The sequence below is a fragment of the Sciurus carolinensis genome, chromosome 8, assembly GCF_902686445.1.
Source record: "Sciurus carolinensis chromosome 8, mSciCar1.2, whole genome shotgun sequence".
Classification (NCBI taxonomy): Eukaryota; Metazoa; Chordata; class Mammalia; order Rodentia; family Sciuridae; genus Sciurus; species Sciurus carolinensis.
Genome location: NC_062220.1, coordinates 90,610,601 through 90,629,755, shown reverse-complemented (window position 1 = coordinate 90,629,755; position 19,155 = coordinate 90,610,601). Strand labels below are relative to the sequence as shown.

Below are 19,155 nucleotides of genomic sequence, written 5' to 3'. Positions count from 1 at the left end.
GTCATTTCTGGGTCTTGAGGACTCTGCTGCACCCTAACTGTTGAGCTGCTTGCCATTGGCCATTTTCATAGTGACTCACATCATGACTCATAATTTGAAATGGAAAGCAAATGGAAAATGAAGTTTGGATTCTGCTAGCCTCGTTGCCTGGGGGTGCCAAGGATGCTAAATCTAAGACTTGAAAATGAGTCCTTTGTATCCATGACATCATTGGAACTTGTTAGAATGACCAGTTAATAGTGTAGACCAACAGTGCCTATTTTTTTTTCTTATTTATTCTATACCAATAATTTCACCCTGAAAACATTAGGGAATCCGATTGCAATGGAAAAGCCTGCCTCCTGTTGCTGCGTTGTCTGTTATCTGTATGTTTGCTTTCCATGTCTGCTCGTTTTGAGTGGTATCTCTTTGGGTACCATATGACTGATGGCACGTGTATCAGCTATTTCAGAGGTGAGCAGAGCCACCTGCTGGAAAGTGATCATTGAGAAAGGAACCACACAGTAGGGCCGGCTCGTATCTAATTTGATCATGATGCCATAAGACCTGCCTGCCATTTACATTAATTGCCAGATGCCAGCCACACTTGAGTAAAAGGAGATTTGTTTCTGAAATACTTCTCTCAGTTTTCAAACACAACTTTTCTTAAGAGTCCTGTGGAGAATTGGTCTGACTCAGTTGTCAAATGAATTTTTCTTACTCATATAATATATTTTGGTCTATTACAGCAGACCAGAATTTAACACCTTCAGTTTTCATCAAAATCACGTTCAACTTAGGGATATTTTAAGTGTTGAAAACTTGTCACGGATTCAATAGGGATACTGTTGGAAGAGATATAAATTGTTTTCCCTGATACTGAATACTTAGTGTACATGAATTCTCCTTCTTGCCTCAGTTTCTCTCCCCAGGTAGTCAGAACAGGCCTCATTTTATTCACCTACACTAGCAATTAAGGAAACTAATGTTTGTCAAATGACTTAGAATAGGATCAGAGAGATTGCATATTTTCTGTAATATATACCCATCTAGATTGCTGAAGATGGAAAGTGTACCAGTAAGTTTCATTGGCAAATAGCGTCAATCACATCCCTGGGGTACACTTCATTGGGTCAACAGGTCCTTCAGGAATCTGGACTATGTGCCAGGTGCTGTGCCAAGTGGTGATGGAGGTGACATTTAACCCCTATCCTTAGGGCATTAAAGAAGGATGAGAGGGAGCCTGAGCAGCATTCTAAGGATCTTCTGTGGCCCTGCAGCCCACTGAGAATATCATCTTGCCATCTACATGGGCATTCTTTCACTTTTAATTTGTACCTTTCTGTAGAAATCAGAAGACATGATATGCAGGCACATTACTTTGTTATTTATAAAGAAATATTTTCCTAAACTTTCAATGTGAGTTATAATGAATGGTGCTGGGAAGTACAGTGTCATGACATACTGAATGGCAGACATTTAAAACTTTTAATCAGTCTTTCTCCACCCTTACTGCCCATTAGAATCACCTAAAAAGCATTTTAAATACCGTATTTTTGTGCCTGTCTCTTCAGAATCTGGTTTAATTTGTCTGGGGTGAGGCTAGGACTTTGGTTTGGACAGATGAATGGATGGGTGGGTAGGTGGGTGAATGGATAGATGGGTTGATGGATCAATAAAACAATGAATGAAAATGTTATATTATGTTAAGAAAAACATTTGGGGTGAGCAAATATAATAGCAAGAAAAGTAAAATTTGGACTTTGAGCACTTTAGCAGCTAAAACAAAAGGCAACATGATCAGATGCATAACCACTCTTGTGTTTGCTTAACTAAAAACAAACACACCATGGATGAAGTCCAATTTTTTTTTTCAAGACCAAGACTAACACAGGGAAATAAAGAGGACCCCTGATAATGAGGTATGGGCATCGTTAACACATCTAGAGAAGAATGTAGCCAGGCTTTTCACAGTGGAGGTTGATGCACAGTCTAGAAGGCCTTTTTTTTTTTTTTTTTTTTTTTTTCTTGTGGTGCTGGGAATCGAACCCATGGCCTTGTGCTTGCAAGGCAAGCACTTTACCAACTGAGCCATCTCCCCAGCCTTAGAAGACCTTTTGATTAAGCTGAACATACGTGGAGGGAGTCTCTAGACCTCAAGGAGGATTGGGCTCTGCTGGGGGCTTTCCACAAATGTTATTCTCTTTCACAAAACTTCACTGGATCACCTCCCAGCCCCTGCATGGGCTGAACCCTGCTCGTCCGTGGTCATCTCTTAGTGACCCTTTGCCAAATCTGCTGTGGCCATAGCGACCAATTCAGTGTCCTTTGAAGATTCCTAATGCCCACGGTGTTCCATCACTTCACTCTGCTTTGTTTTTTTGCAAAGTGCTTTGCACCATTTGAAATTATTTTAGTCATTTGTTTTTTTATTTATGGTCTTCTCCAAGATTCCATCTTGCTTGCCATTCCCAGTACCTCAAGTAGTACTTGACACTACAGCTGCTCAATAAATATTCATTGAGTGAATGAATCAACCTTCTCATAAATATTTGACCTCTGCAGTTATGTTGTACTTTACATTAAGCACAGAGCCAAGCCCTTTCATAATCACCTGAATTTGAAATAATGCTGGCATACTTTCCTTAAAAGGAGGGACATAGACCCAGTACCTGGCTAAACTAACAACCACCTCTCATCCTGAGGACAGTGGAGGACCATGTTTGTTTGGGCGTAACTATCCTCTTCTTACTTATTAACAAACGGTGGCCTGACATGTATTGTTCTGGTGTCGGTTTTTCCCTGACTTTTTGTTTTGTGATTAATTGCTTTTGTCTAGGTCCTAAGCAAACCTACATAAAATGCTGATTTTTTTTTTAACTGTGGCCAAATGGAAGTTTTAGCTTCTCTCTGAGCTTCAATTTCCATATCTATAAAATAGGTTCAGAATAATAGTAGTTGCTGAAAAGTTGTTATAAGAATTAAAAAAGGGGGGCCAGGGGTAGGAATGAGACAAATACCATTACCCTGTTTACATGTATGGTTACCCAAATGGTGTGACTCTACTTTGTGTAAAACCAGAGAATGAAAAGTTGTACCCCACTTGTGTACAATGAATCAAAAAAAAAGAAAAAAAGAAAAAAAAAAGAATACACTCAGGTTGTCAGATAGCAATCAAATAAAAAAGAATGAAAAGAATCCCTGAAAAGCATTTTGCATAATACCCAGCATAAAGAACACCCTCAGTAAATGTTATTAATAATAATAATGTCCAGTAGAATGCTGGTTCATTAATCATTGCCATCCTTATTATTTTCTCTCAGCCCTCTCCTCTATTTTCAGAAATGACGTGACCATGAACCTGTTCTATTGGCTTCCTAAATACACATGCCAATATGACTTGAATGAACTAGAAGTACACTCAACACGCTCAGTAAACACCTTAGATTATTTCAGCATATTAATTCCCAATGGGGATTCATTGTCTCTGTTGTTCCCGAAAGTAGCAATTCTCCTAAAGGTGTGACTTCTTTTCCCCTTTTCTTCGCTTTTCCTAACTTGCTGTGGATGCAGAGGAGAAGGCCAAGAAGGAAGCCGAGGAAAAGGCTCGCCTGGCTGCAGAGGAGAAGCAAAAGGAAATGGAAGCCAAAAGGCAGGCGGAAGAAGATACGTCCAGCAAGGCCGAGAAAAAGACATCTGGAGACACGAAGAATCAAGTCAATGGAACTCGCACCAACAAAAGTGACAACCCTCGCGGGAAGAATCCCAAAGCCGAGAAGTCGGGAGAAAAGCAGCAGAATGGTGAGTAGGAGTGCTCTGGAGAGTGGCTCTCATGGGTGTTCTTGATGTGATGAATGGAAGTTGGCCAGCAGCTTCCCCCGGTCAGCAGCTCCCAGGACTGGGCTCCCCTGACCATCCGCTCCTGCTGATCCCGCATCACCGGGCTGGGGATGTCAGCAGGATCCCACCGGAATCAGCTCCCCTGGGCCTTTCTCTCTGGGAAGATTTATACCTCTCTGGCCCTCCCAACTGCCCTGGAGACTCCAGCCAGTGCCCACCTGCCCACCAGGTAAAAATTACTATTAACAACACCAGCACAGTCCTGAGAGCTCACTGCCAGTTGGATGGATGAAAAGTCAACTTCTCAAATGTACCAGCCCCAAGAGGGCCAGGCTGCAGGTGTGCCTGAGGCCTCTTGCTGTATGTATAGTTCACACACGGGTCTATATATCTTTGTGTCCATAAGTAAACGCATCAGGGTCACCAACCATTTTAGTTTGCCTGGAACTGAGAATTTCCTGGAATGCAAGACTTTCAGTTTCAAAATTAAAAATGTTCCAGGCTATTACTTTCCTATGTGCTTATATGGATACACAACCAATGTAATTCTACATCATGTACAACCAGAAGAATGGGAAGTTGTACTCTATATATGTATAACATGTCAAAATACATTCTGCTGTCATGGATAACTAATAAGAACAAATATAAAAAAAATAAATAAACAACAGAAATCAGGAAGAAAAATGTTCCAGGCCAGGGACAAGCTGACCACCATAATGTGCATCTAGTTGATGATGTCTTATATTTGATACAACAAATATTGATTAACAACTATGTGTCAATTATGTGTCAAGTGCTATGGTAGGCATTGGGGATTTAGAATGAAGAAGCCTTGGGAAACCTATGATGACAGAGAGAATATAGACATCCTCAAAAATAATTCCAGTGAAATATAGAAAAATATCAGGCATGGTGTGGCAGATAAAAGGCTCCAAAACCACCTGCAAAGAGAGAGACTTTAGCTTTGTTGAGACAGCAGGTTGTGAGATACAGTGAAGAGGAGAGAAGGCTTCAAGAGGAGATGGGGCCCTAGCTCAGAGGTTTCCAAACAGAGAGGTGCCCTTGATTTGGGAAGGGCAGAAAATTCAGAGTCTGCAGCTTGCAAGTGCCAGACTGTACCTGAGTAGCCAGACAGCTTTGTCGTCAAACAGACCCAGATTCAATTAAGTCTTGGCCTCCTCTTGGTGGACTTGGCCAGGTTATTTAACCTTTTTTTTTTTTTTGGTACTGGGGATTGAACCCAGGGGCACTCAGCCACTGAGCCACATCCCCAGCTTTGTTTTGTATTTTATTTCAAGATAGGGTCTCACTGAGTTACTTAGCATCTCGCCATTGCTGAGGCTGGCTTTGAACTCATGATCCTCCTGCCTCAGCCTCCCAAGCCACTCAGTCAGTTCTTGACATCATATTTTGATTCCTTTACTTGTCTGTTATTTGTCCCCAACACCCAACAAACATATGAGGTCATGAGATCAGAGCCTTTTTCTTCATTGCTGCATTCTATAGATTCTAGAACAGTGCTTGGTACATAGTAGGTGCCCTCTTGATATTTGGTGAATGAATGAATGGATGAGGCCAGCTCTTCCCTAATCCAGAATCCACACTCTTATCCTCCCTGACCTTTACTCCTCCCCTCACACCCACAGTCTTGTTGGATCATTGCTTAGTGTACACAGAAGACGTCTTTTGGACCCTGACCTTGACTTGTGATTGAAATTTTGGACCCTGACCTTGAACTATTGTAAAGGGACTTGTGATTGAAATTTCATCCTCTCCTCAGCTACCTCTGCCCCCACAAACCACCACTTAATGGAAATTTTTATTGCAAATAATTAAGGTATTTAGTGTAGTGCATAGACAGCGAGTTGTATCAGCTTTGCCAATTAGGAATTAGAGTATTACTAGACTCCCTGTTTTGAAAATGTTCTCTTGTGTGACTGACTCTTCATTCTTCTGGGTCTCTTTCGATTTATCTTGCTGAAACTTCCCTTTGGTTTCCTTTAGTTCCACTTTATTCATATTTCTTTGCCCTTCCCCATATTTTTTTGTCACCATTTCTCCATCCGTTTTCTCTCCCTAGGTGATTGCAATTCCAATGACTTTAATCAACATATCTAGTATAGATGACTGCTAATTCTGTGTCACTAAAGCTACCTTACAATCTTTGAAATCCTTCCTGCTAGAAAAATCCATTTATACATCTTGCAGGCCTCCATAGTCATCAAGGATATAACTGGTACCCACATCTCCCCATCTCTGTACACCTCTGTAATCCTCAAATTGGTTGGAGTTTCTGTTACTGCTTAGTCAACCAGATCTGTCATTTCAGCACAAAATTCAGTTTTTAAATACTGAGTCTCCCTCCAAAATATCTTGACTCTCTTTCTGTTACTAAGAATCATTAGTTCTGGGGCTGGGGTTGTGACTCAGTGGTAGAGCACTTGCCTAGCACATGTGAGGCAGTGGGTTTGATCCTCAGCACCACATGAAAATAAATAAATAAAATAAAGGTATTATGTCCCTCTACAACTAAAAAACTCTATGTATTAAAAAAAGAGTCATTAGTTCTGCCATAGACCATTGCCATAGATTTTTCCCCTCTTCTTATTTTCCACACAGCTATTAGAATTATCTTTTCTGAAATACAAACTCATACAAAACTCATAATCTATCTATTCCAGGGGTTGGCACCTTTTGGCTGCAAAGGACAGATAGTAAACATTTTCAGCTTTGTGGGCCATATGGTCTCGTTGCAATTACTTAACACTGCCATTTAGCATGAAAGAAACTAGAGATGATACCTAAGCAAATGATTGAAGCTGTATTCCAATAAAACTTTATGGATATTAAAATTTGAATTCTATCCAATGTGCATATCACAAAATATCCATCTTTTCCTCCAACCCTTTAAAAATCCATTTTTAGGGGATGTGTCCTGGCCTTTAGAGCCTTATCTCTCACTATTCCTTCAAGGTCTATGCTTAGAATACTCAGAGTTCCTTTACACCCTAGCAAAACTTGACTCTATTTTGTTGTTTTCCTTTCCTTCATTTTCTTCCCATCTTTTAAGTTCATCTAGTTAATCTTTCATTGTCTCTGTTAAATGTGCGTAATACCTGTTCACAGCACAGGCCTCTTGTAAACCTTCAATAATAATCATGTAGCAAAAACTACAAGGAAAATAACAACAAAGAGCATTTATTGACTAATGCCGGATGCTGTTTTTTAAATTTGTTCTAACTAGTTCTACATGACAGCAGAATGCATTTTGACTCATTGTACACAAATGGAGCACAACTTTTCCTTTCTCTGGTTGTACACCATGCAGAGTCACACCATTCCTGCAAGCACACATGTACATAGGGTAATGATGTCCGTCTCATTCCACCATGTTTCCCAACCCTGTACCCCCTCTCCTCCTCTCACTCCCCTCTGCCCAATCTAAAGTGCCTCCATTCTTCTCCTGCCCCCACCCATTGTGAATCAGCAGCCACATATCAGAGAAAACATTTGGCCTTTGGTTTTTTAGGATTGGCTTACTTCACTTATCATGATATTCTCCAACTCCATCCATATGCTCTTTACATATTTATTTTCTCACCTGCCTTGCAGGGCCAGGTGATTTCCTCTAGCTATAACTATTATGCTAAAGGACCTGGGGAAATGAGAAATAGGTGCAAAGCAATTAACATGGCATTTTCCAACTTTTAAAAATAGTAACATATACCATGTATAATCATAAAACAGTATTTTAATACATATAATGATGAAAATAGCTCATAACACACTCCAAGAACTTTGCATTAGTTTCCTTAGTTAACCTTCATGACCACTCTTAAGTGACAGGGAAGGCCATTGCTCTAGCTACTCCAGTCCCCAGCAGCCTGGTTCTGGAGACATTTTAATTTGCTTTGTATTCAAATGCATCATCATCCAGAAAAAAAAAATGTTAATTTAAGAAGAATTTACGGTGCCCCTGTTGAAGTTTTAGAGAGCAACACAAACATCCCTCTCTTTCCCTCCTGAGATTTGAACCAACTGAGAAACAGGAAAATTAGAAAACCGATGATGAAGGTATCAGTTCCACGGCAACTGGAGCTGGCCTGGGAACATGGACTTGTTCTGCTGAGCGCTTGGGCTTCTTCCTGCATCTGACCTGAGCTGAGCTTTGCAACCACATTCTGGAAGAACCAGGCATAGGCGGGGCTCTTCCACTCACCCCAGCAGGGACAGAAAATGCAGGTATCTTGTGGAAAACACACAGATGGGAAATGAGTGGCCCAGTGGAGCTTTACAAGCTTGGCTCCTCCTCCTAGATAAATGGCCTCTCCAAAGGAGGGGCCGTGAAAGAGGCAAGATGCATTTCTTCCCTCCTTATTTCTTTTGACAGAATGGGCTAAACATGTCTTTCCTTTCCTCAAAACGGTAATCATAATGGTCCTACCATTTATTCAATGCCTAATGTGCCAGATGCTGTTCTTAAGATTTTCCCTAAGATTAAAACATTTAAAAATCCTAACAACTTTGTCAAGATATTTATTCCCACCTTGCCGATGGAAAAATTGAGGTTAAATTGCTTGCCTGAGGTCAGGCAACCTTTAAGTAGAGATCCCAGGTGAAACTTAATTTTGTGTGAGTCCCTATTCTCTGTTATGTAACCAGCACACCCTTCCCTTTGGCATGGTTTGGTGATGGCAGGGAAAGTGGGGATTAGGAGAAATAGGAGACTTGTCTGCTGTCCGTACAAAACTCATAATCTATCTATTCCAGGGGTTGGCACCTTTTGGCTGCAAAGGACAGATAGTAAACATTTTCAGCTTTGTGGGCCATATAATCTCGTTGCAATTACTTAACACTGCCATTTAGCATGAAAGAAATTAAAGATGATACCTAAGCAAATGATTGAAGCTGTATTCCAATAAAACTTTATTTATGGATATTAAATTTTGAATTCTATCCAATGTGCACATCACAAAATATCCATCTTTCCCCCCAACCCTTTAAAAATATAAAAGCCATTCTTAGTTTGTGGATCATATAAAACTAGGCAGTAGGGCCAGGTTTAGCCCCTGGGTCCTGGTTTTCTAACCCTTGACTTAGTCAGTAAGAGAAAGCAATAAACACTAACAAGCCAGACACAAAAAATAGTCATAAATTCCACAAAGACTCTGAGAGGGCAGAGGGGACAGGAATTTATTTTGAAGATGTCGGGCATGTGGAGATCCTGAAAGACACAGGAACTTGGCTCTCCAACAAGGTTGGCTTGATTCCACAGCTGTGTTTATTTTCCAAAGCACTAGCCTCCCATTTCCCTTAAAAATTAAGTATGAAATGAGAGGTGGGAAAAGAAATCAATTCAGAGCAATAATAAGAAAGGCTAATGGTGGTTGGGGACTTTGTTACAGCAGCCTAATTAAAATGATTTATAACTGCCCATAAAGGCTCTTTTGTTTGCCCCTGTTTATTGAGTAACAGCTCACATCAGCCATTACTCCATGCACCACCCATGGGAAATTGCCTAATGGCTTCTGTTCAGGGAACATCATCAAATAAGCATGAGTCTTTTCCAAGGCATCCCTCCTTGTGGGCTGCCTAAGGTATTTTCCAGGTGAGGGCTGAAGGATCTTGGTTAGAGAGGTCTGGAACTCTGTTCTCCTCTTGCCAGTTGTAGGATCCTTTAAGCTCCAGCCTCCATCAAGGCAACTTCCTCCCTTCCCCTCCCAGGCTCTGGCCCAGTAGACAGGCTGCATGGGCTGCTGACTGGCATCCAGCAGATTGGACCATTTCTGCTGACTTTGGGAAGACATCCTGGTCATGCTGCAGCTGTGGGTAGAACTCCAGTTCCGAGCAAGCTGGAAGGCCTGAAATAGGGTGCATTTGGAGTGCGAAGGCTCACTTAGGGAACAAGGGTTATTTTTCTGCAGAGAACTAATTTGACCTTAGGCTTGAGATCCCTGAGTCCATCTCTGACATCCTGAAACAGGGAAAGGCCACTGTATGGATTATTTCATGGGACTTCTAAAGAAGACCTTCTCTTTGGACCACTGGTGGTGGTAGAAGGAGATAATCATGTCTTCTACTTGAACCTATCCTGTTTGGGCCCTGGGCAGGGTAAACATCCCTTCTTCTCAGTTCTTCCTGCCAGTTCATCCCATTTCAGAATTAAGAATGAAATACAAAGAACCCAGTCAATAAATGGATTAAGGAACTGGGCAGAAACTTCACAGAAGATATTCAGGTGATCAACAAATATATGAAAAAGTGCTCATCATCCCTAGTAATTACAGAAATGCAATTTAAAACCACCCTAAGATTTCATCTAAGTCCAATTAGAATGGCTATTATCAAGAACACAAGCAATAATAAGTGTTGACATGGATGTGGGGAAAAAGGCACTCTCATACATTGCTGGTAGAGTTGCAAATTGGTGCAGCCACTCTGGAAAGCAGTATGGGGATTCCTCAGAAAGCTTGGAATGGACCCACCATTTGATTCAGCTATCCCACTCCTCAGTTTATACCCAAAGGACTTAAAATCAGCATACTACAGTAATGCAGCCACATCAATGTTAATAGCAGCTCAATTCACAATAGTTAGATTGTGGAACCAACCAAGATGCCCTTCAATAGATTAATGGATAAAGAAACTATAGTATATATACACAATTGAATATTACTCATCCATAAAGAAGAATAAAATTATGGCATTTGCAAATAAATGGATGAAATTGGAAAATATCATGCTAAGTGAAATAGGCCAATCCCAATAAACCAAAGGCCAAATGTTTTCTCTGATGACTGATGATATATAACAAGGCAGGATGGTGAGGGAAAAGAGAAGAATGAAGGAACTTTGGATGGTGTAGAGGAAAATGGGGTGAGAGTGGGTGGGGGACAGACAGATAGTAGAGTGAAACAGACAGTATTACCCTCTGTACATGTATGATTACATGAATGGTGTGAATCTACATTGTGTACAACCATAGAAGTGAACGGTTGTACCAAAAAAAAAAAAAAAAGAATGAGGAAAACCTGGGGGAGTTAATCATTTCTTTGTAGATCCAAAGGCATTTAGAAATGGAAACCTGAAATCTAAAATTTGAGCTTTGAAGGGAAGCTGTAAATTCAATAGTTGAAAACTTGGCCTCTAGCATCAGACCCACCTGTGTGACCTGTGGTATGACATTTGTGACTTAGATTCCTTGGCCATAAAATGAGGAGGATATATAATGAGTTTCAGGTCAATTCCTTATAAGTTGACTTAAGCGAGATTACTTTGTAGAAAGATCCATTGATCTTTTGTTCAAAAAAACCATCAGACAAGTGGCTTAAACCAGATCTACAGTAGCTGAAAGGAAGTTTTGCCACCAGAGGGAGATGTGGATGTAAGGTTGGGGTCAGAGGTGAGGCCGGGGGAGTGTCTGAAACACATGCTGGGGGTCAGTCGGCCACACAAGATGCAGATGGACCAACCGCAGTTTGGCCAGATGGCTGCAGTGATGTCAAGGAAAAATTCAAACTTGTAAAACATCCTCAATCCTTTGGTGAGGTGGTTATTTAGCAAATTGACCATTTAGTGAATGACTCTTTGATGAGTTGATCTACTTTCTACAACAGTTCCTTCAAAATGAGGTTGCTATAAGAATTAAGTGAAATCACGCATACAAAGCATTTAGCACACTTCTTGGCACAAAATTTAAAAGAAAAAGATAAATCCCTTTCCTTACATACACGACTTGGAGACTTAGACACTATCAGTTAGTATTAGGATCTTTTTGCTTTAATAAGTATACAACATTTGAGTTGTAACATATTCTTAAAATTATGCAGGCTAAAAAGAAAGCTTCTGTCAGTAAGACTGACTAAAATTAAACATTTCAAAACTTTAAAAAAAAGTTGGGGGAAGGTGTCCATGACCTTTTTGTTGAACAACATTTTTGTTGTTGTTCTAATTAGTTAGACATGACAGTAGAATGCATGTTGACACATCATACATAAACAGAGTTAACTTCTCATTCTTCCAGTTGTATATGACATAGAATCACACTGGTCATGTAGTCATATGTTTACATAGGGTAATAATGTCAGATTCATTCTACTATCCTTCTTACTCCCATATCCTTCCCCTCCCTCACTCCCCTGTACCTAATCCAAAGTAATTCTATTCTTCCCAACCCCGCCCCCATTGTGAATTCACATCCACATATCAGAAAAAATATTTGGCCTTTAGTTTTTTAGGATTGGCTTATTTTGCTTAGCATTATATTCTTCAGCTCCATCCATTTGTCAGCAAATGCCAATATTTCATTCTTTATGGCTGAATAATATTCCATTATGTATATATGCCACATTTTCTTTATCCATTCATCTGTTGAAGCGCACCTAGGTTGGTTCCATAGTTTAGCTATTGTGGTTCATGACCGTTTGATGTTACATTGGAGTATGATTGAACAGACCTGCGCAAGGATCATTAGGTTATCCTAAACAGGGAGTAGCACACTTTCTTTAAAGGGCCAGATAGATAATAGTTTTGGTTGTTGCAGCTTTTGCCTCATGAAAGCAGTCACGGACTATATGTCAGTGGATGTGTGTGACTGCTTGCCAATAAAACTTTATTGACCCTAACAGGTGTCGGGCCTGATGACCCATGGGCTGTAATCTGCTGATCCCTGCTCTTGGAGAATATGTCTGTGTCTAATTTTGTTATTTACTACTTAACTCTTATAACTGTGGAGCTATATGCTAATTTGGAGATTTTTGACTGATAGAGAAGATAACCACAAAAGCTATAGCTTTATTTCCCTGTGGGATATAAACATTTCTATCTCTTGGTAATCTTATTTTAACATATTTCTAAAATGTGTATTTCCTTAAATGCTCTTAGAACCATCTTTACTGTCTCCCTCATAAATGAATTTATGTATATTTTTAAATTTTTAAAGAATTTTTTAGTTGTTGATGGGACTTTATTTTAGTTATTTATTCACATGCAATGCTGAGAATCGAACCCAGTGCCTCACACATGCTAGGCAAGCGCTGTACCACTGAGCCACAATCCCAACCCTAAGTGTATTTTTGACACATGTTCATTCTACATTTGTTTAAGGGTAGTATTTTTTTTTACCTTATAAATATACTCTGACAAGCTCATTAGCTAGAATACTATTTGTAGCTGTGTCTTAGAATAATAAGAGTTGTCATTGAGCTCATACCAGATATCCTATTCAGTACTTACCTATTTTAAATATAGATAGTCCACCATATTATAGTCCCCATTTTGTAGATGAGAAAACTGAAGCACAGAGATGTGCAATAACTATTACGTAGAACTTACTCTTGACCCAGGCTTTTCCTCACTCCACAGTCTAACCATAACTCTGAACCACCTTTCCTGGAGGATAAACACGGTTGACTTAACTATGACCTTGTTCGATAGGAACTTTCAATCTTAATTTCCTATCCTAATCCAATTACGAGAATGTAACACATGGTGGTGGAAGATATTTACACTCAGACATGTACTCCCTCATGACTGTGAAATTTTGCTGCACCTTTTATTTTTTTTTACCATGATAGGTTTAAAGATATTCATAACTTCCTCCTCAGCTGTATACCTATACTGTCTGTTGCGCTTATTGCTTTCAGGTGACTTGAAAGATGGTAAAAATAAGACAGACAAGAAGGATCACTCTGGAAATGATTCAAAGAAAACAGATGGTAAGAGTATCTTTCCTATTACATTTTTTTCCATAAAATGTGCAATTACTGAGAACTTGTTAGAATCATACCTGAAACTGAAATAGTGATGGTTAATATAGTTTTACATTCTAGAAAAAAATAACTGCTACATTTAAATAATGCTAATATCTCATTTTCAATAATTTACAAATTATTGCTATGCCTCTGCTTCTCTGAAACACTTCATTGGTTTTTGTTGTCATATAGACTCATTCCCAATTATTTCTTTGTGCATGGACATGATATCAAGCTAAAAGTAAAAGTTTCCAGGGAGTGGTTTGAAATCTGAACGCAACTTCTTGTGCATTATTGAAAAGGAGACAGTCTCTCACCATCCCGACATGCCTCTTTACTTGCAGGCATGAGATGAGTTTTCCCACTTCATGTTTGAATCCTAAACTTCATCAAAAGCTGACTCTGGACTTGCTGATGGCAACACAATGGAATAAGACATACTTCTATTGTATTTACGAGTTTTTTGATATGAATTGTGCAACATAAATAAGAAATGTTCCATGTTTTCAGTTGCACATTTTTTTCCCCTTCAGTGAATTATTACTTTTGGTAAAAATAAACAGGAGTCGGGTTAGCACCATGTTGCAAAAACATCAATAGGTATAGAACACAGTTTGGCCGGTAAGAAGTCCTAGAGGCAGTGACAATATAACATGCAGCGTGAACCACCATGGTGAGGTGCTTCATGAACATTGTTTGCCCTTTTTATGAACAACATTTTACTCTTTTAAAACCCGAAAGTTCAAGTTAAATCACCCTCCAAACTTGGAACCGTCGGGCTGAGAAACCCATCCTTACCTTTTCCATACACCTCATTGTTTCATTTGTCATGTGAGTGCATTCCTAAACTTCCCTTCATGCATTGATGTGATATTTAACTAAAAATAAAATTTTCCAGGGTGTGGATTTTGTTGAGTCCCATACTCTTTTTGAAACTTCCCAGGGGACATTGTCCTCGATGCTCAGGTATTGTGTGAATAGTTTGCTTAGAACACCTTTGAAGAGCAAGTGCTAGGTAAGCAGGTTCTTAACACAGGCTCGCATGAAATCCACGTTCACACCTTTCCTTTTAAGATCCAAGAAGTCACTCCACGTCTCTTACCACACAATACCTGGGGAACTCACATCTGTAATTTTTCACCAACTTTCTTAAGCAAGTGGAAACCATAATGAACATACCTTCCCCAAATAATTGTGATTAAGAAGTGAATTAAACAGAGATAAAGTAGAATTCAAAGTGGCAATCTCTCAGTCAGACTTTTATGGAAAAGGTTGTTCAAATACCAGAGACTCTGCCAGGTGTCAGTGAACCCAAGTCAGGGCAACCCAATCCAGAAAATGTACAGTGGAAGAAACGAAAAGGTCAGTTAAAAACCCAGCACCTAGACAACTTCCCCATCCAGCACTTGGTCCATTGCTCCCTGATCTGAATTCCTATAGCACAAAATCCCAGAATAAATCAAGTTCCAAATTTTTAATATGGAATCTTCAATAATTTTTATTATACTATGAATAGCTGCTATAATGTCATGTGGGCATTGTGAGTTAAGTTGTATTACTTTCGTAAAGCCTTTTTATTTTGTCTAGTTCCCTTTTAAATGAATGATTTCCAACTATTTAGAAGACTGAAAAAATTTAGGGGGAGGAAGGTGATTAAATAGGTTCTATATTCTATTGCATAAATATGTGTAAAATTTGGTTGTTTAATGAACAGGATTCTTGATCTTATGGAACTGTGAACAAGTGGTAGTAAATAAAAAAAAAAAAAAAAGATAAGCTACGACATCCATCCCCTGTTTTTCCTCAATAATCCCGCCCTTTACCTGCCTCAAGAGGGGCCTGGTGGTCCATACACTTGCACATTTACATGCAAACGTAGACACGAACAACTTTGTATTATAGTATCATTGTTGAACTAACATGACATCTGTCACCATCACTATTTTGGCACCTACCCAAGACCCAGAGCACTGGGCTTCAGTGTCTTACAGTGGTTTAATCCAAAACCTTTACTAGGACTAAAGCTAATTCTTTGTGGCATAAAATGGAAAAGAATGACTCTTACCTACCCTTTTCCTTTTTAGTCATTAAAGTCCTTTGCTGCAGAAGATTTTTTTAAATAAAAACTGTAGATCAGTGGATATACTGATTTTGAATTCCATATAGAAATAACATTTTGAACATTTCTTTCTAAAGTGGCTCTTATTATGTTTGATGACCAGGTAGACTTAATTTAACTTTTCAAAGACCCTATTCCCATTCCAACCCTGAAAATCACTGATGACTAGCTCTCTATAATTTTTGAGAGGGAGTATTCAGGTACAATTCATACCCACCGTGATTAACCCACTATGGTTTATGGTTGTAGCATTGTAGACATTCAGAGAGAAACCAGTTGGCTTTTCACAAACCCTCATGACCCTGGGCCTGCACAGGGGGAAGTGGTGTGTGCTGAAATGGTAAATGACACCCTGGTATAATGAGCACATTGCAATGGCACATTATCTCCGTCAGGCTACTGAGGTTCTCTTTAGTACCCTGCAGCAATAATTCTCTAACTGACCTCAAAGAATGGATGTCGTTTGAAAGCACCTTGCTTACCACTAGAGAGAAATGTACTAAAATGAAAAGGTCTAGGTCTCTGAGCCAAATTTCTCTTAGTGTCTAAAATTTTCCACCATTATTGGGAAACTTGCAGGGGACCACACAAATGAATTCTTTTCAGAGCATTCCGAGTCATGGTTGTAAGAGCATTGCCTCTTGAACCTAATATAATTTATTATAGTTGTTCAAAAATACAAACTTACACTTCCCTGTGCTTGACCATTTAACAGAGATATATGAGAGAGCCACCTTCTGTGTCTCTCGGATGTTGGATTATAATTAGGTCCAGCACTGTTATTAACCAAATTCCAGAGAGTGAGTTCAGCTGGAGTTTCTCCTTCACTGAATATTCTGGGAATTGGAATGTTTACTGTCAGTTCACGAAATTTAAAAGTAAGCTGAAAAGTGGGAAAGGTGGACAAAGAATATCCACAAATGTCCGCCTCTGACAAAAAGAAATAACAAGAACTGGATTCATCTTCTCACTTGAATCAAGGGAGAGAGAGAAAGAAAGACTGACTTCCACTGGACAACATATGTGAAAGAATGGTTTTCAAGATACTCGATATCAGAAAATGAAGAACAGTGATTTTTGAGAGACAGGAGATGAATGTGGTGGTGAACCCTGTGATCACCCCAGCTTATTGCCGCTAGAGGAGGACTAGACAACAATAGAAAGGAGGGACACAGGCAGACCTGGTTGACAGGTTCTCTGAGTTGAGAAGTTGAAGAAGAGTTCAGGAAAACCAACCTAGTTAGGGTTGACAGAATAAAATACTCAAAGAAGAGAACTGTAGCACCCCAGAGATCTGAAAAGTACATTTCAGAGTGCTAATCAACCTGTGCAAATGAGGAAACTACCTGGAAAGAACCAGCCAAGAGGATTGGGGGTCATGGTCCTCATGTTCACATGGGATAGGGAAAGTGCCTGTTGCCACCAACCAGAATGGAGCCTCTCATCATTTACAGAAAATTAGGTAGAATACTCAGAATTGTCTTGAATTTGTAGCGAGAATAATTAGCTGTAGGCTTTAAATGCTGCTTTAGTCCTATCTTACAAATCTTAAAAGCAAGACATAAAAGGATCAAAGTGTTTCTAATTACATCCCAGAATACAACTCAAGGATGGTGTGTGTGTGTGTGTGTGTGTGTGTGTGTGTGTGTGCGCGCGCGCACATGCATGTGTGTGTATCCAGCACCCAACAAATTAAAATTCACAATGCTTACATTCAAAAAAATAATAAGTAAATCACTGGGCATTCAAAGGAGCAAGAAAACACTGCCCATAATGAGAAAGAAACAAACAAGCAAACACCCAACTAGTTGAAACTAAAGAACTAAAACTCAGAACTAAAATAAATGTTGGAATTAGCAGACTAGGAAATTAAAGCAGCTCTTATAACTATAGTACATATGTTCAGAATTTAAGTAAAGACATGCATACATTTAAAAAGCTCAAAAATCAAACTTGTAGATATGAGAACTACAGGTCTGATATAAAAAATACACTGGATGGTATTAATAGGATAACACTGAGTAGGATTAATAGTAAATGCACTAAGGAGGATGAGGCATTGAGGAAAAAAGTAGTGAAAAGATTAGACATAGAAATAAAGCATAAAAAGAATAAAAACAGAATAAAGAATACAATACAAGTTATTATAAATAGCATCAAATATGTGTACATTTGGAATCTCCAAAGCAGAAGAAAGAATGGGGAGGAAAGGAAACTATTTGAAGGCTTAATGGATAAAATTTTGCCACATGATGAAAACTATAAATAGACTCAAGAAACTCAATAAAGCCCAAGAACAATAAACACAAAGAAAAAATTACACAAAAGCGTATCAAAATCAAATTACTCTTAAACAATGAATGAATAGAAATGTTTAAAAACAGCCAAAGGGGAAAAACCACATATGCACAGATGAGCAAAGGTAAGAATGATAGTATATTTCTTGTTAGAGAAAATGAGAAGACAGTGGAGCAACATATTTAAAGTACTGAAAGAAAAAAAAAATCATCCAAGAATTCCGTGATCAGCAAAAATATCTTTTTAGAAATTCGGGAGAACTAAAGATAGCTTCATCAGACATGCAAAGGTTTTCTTGTCATTATTCCCTAAACAATACAATATGATGACTATTTACCTAGCATTTATTTAGAGATAATCTAAAAAAGGTTAAGGGAGGATATGCATAGGTTATATTCAATTACTATGCCATTTTATATGAGGAACTTGACCTTCCACAGATTTTTTGGTATCTGTGACAGGTCCTGGAACCAGTTTCCCACAGATACCAAAAGACAAATGTATATAATTTATTATTATTTAACTCTCCCAAAGATAATTGACTACTTGATACAAAGTAGTAAATGTATTGTTGACCTTATAACATATACAAAAACAAAATGTCTGACTATAATAGCATAAAATGTATACGGAGATACAAAAACATCCAGATTAGACCAAGCAACTTTGGAAGAGAAGGAAAATCTGATCTCAAGACTTACATAGCTACAGTGATCAAAGCAGCATACTATTGGCATCAACATAGACAAACAGGTCAATGGAATAGACTTCAGATACTGAGCTGTAAGTGTATGAGAGCTTATTTTTACAAAGAGAGAAGGAAATTCTATAGAAAATGATAGTCATCAACAAGGCAATTGGAGCAAAACAATGAACTTGTACCTCTGTTTATGCCACATAAAAGCATGATCTTAGAATGGGTCCAAAACCTAAGTGTAAAATGTAAAATTATAAACCTCTATTTAAAAAAATATGAGAAACTCCCTTTTAAATTGCATTAGGAAAAAAACTTCCTAGGTATGAAAATAAAAGTACAAATCATAAAAGAACAAATTGATAAATTATATTTTATCAAAATTAAGAACTTATGCTCTTAAAAACCTGTTAGGAGACTAAAAAGGCAATCCACAGACTGAGAGAATATTTGCAAAGCATAGATATGTT

The 19,155-nt window shown here is 38.7% G+C and overlaps 1 protein-coding gene across 9 annotated transcripts in view; it reads left to right on the top strand.

Moving 5' to 3' along the window:
- Pde1c (phosphodiesterase 1C) overlaps positions 1-19,155 on the top strand; it is a 551,831-nt gene that overhangs the window by 485,330 nt on the left and 47,346 nt on the right. For 8 of the 9 annotated variants that reach the window (XM_047560734.1, XM_047560737.1, XM_047560742.1 and 5 more), the window contains 2 exons: positions 3,553-3,780; positions 13,467-13,538. In XM_047560734.1, coding sequence (XP_047416690.1) covers positions 3,553-3,780; positions 13,467-13,538 — 300 coding nt within the window. Of the gene's footprint in view, positions 1-3,552; positions 3,781-13,466; positions 13,539-13,918; positions 14,481-19,155 lie in introns of those variants that run through there. The other variant, XM_047560741.1, reaches the window with a different exon arrangement.